General features: G+C 43.7%; 1 protein-coding gene across 1 annotated transcript; it reads left to right on the forward strand.

The window, feature by feature from the left end:
* Window positions 1–1,836: 1,836 nt before the first annotated feature.
* On the forward strand, window positions 1,837–3,366 carry LOC142434511 (melanoma-associated antigen B16-like). The gene has a single exon (XM_075539213.1). It carries the CDS (start codon window positions 1,888–1,890, stop codon window positions 2,950–2,952), a length of 1,065 nt encoding a protein of 354 aa, XP_075395328.1. The 5' UTR covers window positions 1,837–1,887; the 3' UTR covers window positions 2,953–3,366.
* Window positions 3,367–5,220: the final 1,854 nt, after the last annotated feature.

Here is a 5,220-nt window from a genome sequence, read left to right on the forward strand (position 1 = left end):
GGTGGGATAGACTATACAGTCTGATGACTCTAAATGGCTGATAACCCTCAGGGAGATAAGTTTTAAGCAGTTGAACTCCCAAGTGTGTGGTCATTGACCATGTGTTCTAAAGTGGGGCATATATTATTAGGGCATAACCTGGGAAAAACCTTTCTGTATCACACCAATCCCAATTTTGTTTTTTGTAGTAAATTCACAAGAGCTACGGGGCAACATGGGTGCTTTCTGCACATTGAAATCTGCCAAGGCAAAAGGTTAGAATAAAATCATAGAAGATAGGAGGGAGAATAAAATAAAGGAGTCAGACATATTATATAGTAACATGCTGAGCTCTGGGAAGACCATGCTTTCAACAGCCAGGTCCGTGCAGAGAGAGTCTTCACTGTCTAGGGATATTTGTAGGTAGCCACGAGACATGCGTGTTTACTAGTTACATACATAACAAGGTGGGTGTTAAACACAGTGAAGCCTCTGAGCACACACGTGAGGAAAAAAGTGCATTGAGGGAAGTCCTGAGGGGGAAGGGGGTCGTGGTGGAAGATGACAAGAATGTCTGCTTCCATAGGGAGTGAGAATCAAGCACGTGCTCAATTTAAGGTACATAGATGTTTGGGGTGATCTGTGGGATTGCTATTTAAAGCAGGAAAATGTCCTTGGACTCTATCTCTAACTTACTAAAGTGGTGGCTTTCCTACCGTGGTATATTAGCTTTGCAGTTTCACTTTTTACAATTTAGACAATATACTCCGGTTAAATTTCCCACCGTGTTCATTTTAATCCCATGTAAAACCACATTGAACACTGCCCTACCATGATCCCAGCATGCCAAATCAAGTGTCAAAAGGAGCTGATCTCCTTAGTTTGAGGAGAGAAGCCTCGGGGTAATGGAGAGTAGATGTCCATCCTTTGTAGGAGTATAGGTGAGGATCTTGAGCGAGGACCTAGTTTAGAGCAGAGGGATATTACATACAAGAACGCCAACATTGATGTCATCCCAGAAAAGCGCTAGGCAGGGGAGGTCAGAAATAGTCACCATATATTTTCTATAGGAGTCTGATGACCTTAGTCATGGGGTAAAAATTTCCACCTTAGGAGGTGAACTCTCAGGCTCTGCTGAGAATCAAGACAGTTGATGGGGAGTGGGAGATCTGTAACTTCAGAATAGTGGGATCACAAAGAGTCATGCATTGTCCCTGGACAACACTTAGCAAGGCTGCCAGGCTGAGGAGCACATTCATTCTTGCCTCAGAGGTTTAGATAGGTGAAGGCTTATAGCTGATAGAGTGATACCACTTCAGAAGAAGGAATCTCAGATAAGGACTTGGAGTGGAATCTGAGCGTCCACCCACCCCAGAACATATGGGTGAAGACATCTAGACCCTGCAGTCAGCCTTGGTAATCCCAGCACAGGGAAAACTGGACTCAGTTGCTCTTCACTGTCGCCTGTGATTGCTCAGGGAAAGTGCAGGCTTGATCTGATAAGGAGTGGCTTCAGAGCTTCAGAGGCAAGAGGGCATGTGTTCTAGAAGCTGAGGAACCAGATTCTGAACTGAAGGGAACATCCAATCCCAAGCCATGGCAACTGATGATGCCTGCCCTACTGTGAGCCATGGAAAGCCTCAAGCTGACTTTTGTGGCTGTTCACATGCAAAACTTGTCAGGAAGCCTTTCAGTTTACTGTGGAGAACATTGACTAGAAAGATAGGAGACCTGTGAGACCCTAGAGCATTGTCCCTTGAGAGAAGACTGGTAGAGGTCGCCTTTGCAAAGCTGCCACATTTTAGCTTACTATCTAAGTCCAAGTTTGCTCTCTCTCCTTTAGGTTGTGGGCTGGCTTTCTCCTCTCTTTGCCCAAAGGCTCATCTGCTGCTACCTACAGAAGTCATCATGCCTGTTAAAAAAAAGAGCCCTCGCTTAAGTCTTGAGCAACCCCGCCCTGTGTCCACGGAAGGCCCGGACAAAACCGATCAAGTGTTACCTGAGCTTTTGGAGGAAGGCTCTTCTTCCTCCTCAGCGCCAACTCCCAGCATCGGAGACAAGGCCACAGAGAAGCCTTCTCTGAAGGAGACTGCCGCCGCGGAGACTTCTAATGTCGAGATGCCCAGTACTTCCCCGAGTCTTCAGAGTGAGAGTGATGTGTCCTCTTCCACTGAAGACACTGATGAAGACAGCTCTGATGAAGACAGTGACGGCCTGACACAGCAAGATATTGAAAACCTGTCTGTATCGCCTATCAGAGTGAAAGAGTCATTATTGGCGAATTATCTGCTGCTCAAGTATCAAAGTAAAGAGCCAGTCACCCTAGAAGACATGCTGAATACTGTCATCAAAGAGTACAAAGATAAATTCCCTGAGATCCTGCAGAAAGCCAGGGAATGCCTGCAGATGGTTTTTGGCCTTGAAGTGAAGGAAGTTGACACCATCAACCACTGTTACATCGTCTGCATGACACTAGGCCTCACCTATGACGGCTTGCTGAGGGAAGTAGAAGGTATGCCAAAGACTGGCATCCTGATTATTGTCTTGGGTGTGATCTTCCTCAACAACAACAGTGCCACGGAAAAACAAGTCTGGGAGGTGCTGAATACGATGGGCATCTATGCTGGGCAGAAGCACTTCATCTGTGGGAATCCAGAGGATTTCATCACCAGAGAGTTGGTTCAGCAAAAATATGTGGAGTATCAACAGCTGCCTAACACTCACCCTCCACGTTACAAGTTTGCGTGGGGTCCAAGAGCCTACGCCGAAATCAACAAGCTGGAGCTCCTCCAGGTTTTGTTAAAAGCTTATGCCCATAGCCCAAGTTCTTTCCCAGTTTCGTTTGTAGTGGCTCTGCAAGTGGAGAAAGAGCGAGCCCAAGGTCTAGCTGTCGCTAGCTTTGATGATAATGCTATCCCCTTGTCCTTGGAGAGTTCCGGTGCCACTTCCAGCACTTGCTTCCAACCCCAGTGAGGTCCAGGGCAGATTCTTCACTTTCGGTTGGAAAACCTTTCCAAGTAGTGATGGGTGGAGATGTAAAGCGAATAATGTACTCATTTATATTTTCCTGTTGCATATGGGTGGCGTGGAGATTTAGCTTTTTGTGGGGTCAATATTCAAATGTTCCTTTTCATAGAGAGGTTAGGTCGCTATAGAAGCTAAGCATTTGTGAGGTCTTTTTCACACATTTACTGCTGTTTACTATGTGTAAGGAAAAGAGCTTTGCTATGAAACCATTGTGAAAGCACTTCTACTCTCCTCTGGGACACACAGAATAGCATTTAGATACAGGTTGTTTGTTAGACCTGTGAAAAACTCAGCATTCCACATACTGAGATAAATCAAGTAAAATGTAAAAGATGGACAGTTTGGAGTTGTCTTTTTCCCTCTTCGTAATTTGTTTTGAAATATTCAAACATCAATACCTGGATTTGCTTCGCTTATTGAAGAATGTAATACAAAATTGACTTTAATAAAGGAGACTTCTTACAGACTTGGGAATTCTTAAGTTATTGTATAAGACGCTAGCGACCCCTTGAAATCCACCACAATATGACTGGGAATGCCAGAATCACCACGATCCTGGCTCTGCCCATAGGACCATAGAGAAGGGAAGAAGCAGCATCCACTGGTCGGTACGTTTCAAGAAATAAGTTGCAAGTCTGAAGAAGTCCATAGAAATTGATGGATGTGGGAAGGGGAAGGGCCCATCGAGTGGGTCAAATAAAAATACCCCGAGGCAAGGCAGTGTGGAATGTGAGGACGGTATAAGCCCTTCAGTGTCAATTTCAAATAAAACTGGGACACGGGGGTTAGGGGGTGTGGGCGTGGTCAGAGGGCAGATTTTCTCATACTGTGTCTCATAGCTGAGAAGAATGTCTGAATTGGGAACAATGCCCATTAGTTTCTTTATATCATAAGTAAAAATTGGAATACTTTCCTGCATGTTTGCATCGCTGAAGTTACACACATTGATCTTGACCAGGTGTGACGTGCATATCATTTCCAAAGAGGTAGAGGATTTCCAGTAATGATACTCTTGAGGTGAGACCCGCAGAAGGCAAAGGAATGTCAATATGAGATGGGTGCTTTCATGGGATATTTTAATTATGTTATTTTGAGTATAATTTGGCATCATTTAAAATTCTGGTGAAATGAAAGAAAACACTGATGCTTTGGATGGAAGGGACGTAATGGGTCTTCTCAATGCAAACTGAGGCCCTTTACATTGTATACAACTAGAGAAGACATGTTTACACACAGGTTTTACTCCTCCTTTCTGAGGGTAAAAAATTCCTTAGTTTTACTTGGTAAGCAGTAATTTCATTTTATTTGCTCTCTGACTCCTAAAGCAATTGGTATCATCTGCAGCGTCATGTATTTAAAGCAACACACACACATGTAATAGAGTTTGGTGAAGATACAGTCTTAGCAGGAAGTCACATTAAGAGCTAAGATATTCCAGTTTTTTGCCAACTTAAAAAAAATATTAAACAGAATAACCGTCCTCTGGGGGTGGGGGAGAGCTTATCAAGCGTTTATCAATCTCACTTCACAATTGAAGAAACTAAGCTAGGAAATACACGTTAACAGACTTTTTGTGTAAATGGTTTCGCTGTTGAAGATACATGGAACACAAAGCACCACTTCATCTGCTTCTCTATGGGACACTGGTTACATTTTTTGAGCTGTGAAACCATTCCTGCCTCCCTTCGTTCTGGGTGCTTTCTTTTTCGAAGTAAACTCAACACCTTCCAAAGTTGCTATCTAATCTTTCTGAGATGCTGTTGTCAATTTAATCCCATAGAGATAGATTTTAAATGGGCATAATGCTTAAGGTAGACGGTTTTTACTAGTTAAGTTTTTTTATTAGTTAAGTCACACTGTAAGGGTTAAGAATTATCTTGGCAACATTTTAGGGGTTCATACGGTCTCTATGGATCTGGAGTTGAACTCGAGCCCATACGAATTTTTGACAGAGCTGAGAATAGACCCCTGTTCTGAATTTGCCTGGTCCTCACTCCCCCTCATCTCAGCCTGAGGCCAACCTTCTGCTTTATTTTTTTGCTTTTCACTAGTATCCCTGAGGGATGAAAAGAAGGCCCCTGAGTCCAAAGCACAATATGCCAGTCTTAAAAAGAAAGTGAACATGAGAATAAGACGCTGTTGGTACGTATGTGTGCTCTTATCCACATCTTGTGCCACAGGTCTAGCCCTGCTACTGAATGGGACCCTTACTAT

Source organism: Tenrec ecaudatus, chromosome X (assembly GCF_050624435.1).
Source record: "Tenrec ecaudatus isolate mTenEca1 chromosome X, mTenEca1.hap1, whole genome shotgun sequence".
In the NCBI taxonomy this organism is placed as follows: domain Eukaryota; kingdom Metazoa; phylum Chordata; class Mammalia; order Afrosoricida; family Tenrecidae; genus Tenrec; species Tenrec ecaudatus.

What these genes read in the sequence shown, in the direction of transcription:
- LOC142434511 (XM_075539213.1), top strand. Translation starts at nt 1,888, where the DNA reads ATGCCTGTTAAAAAAAAGAGCCCTCGCTTAAGTCTTGAGCAACCCCGC.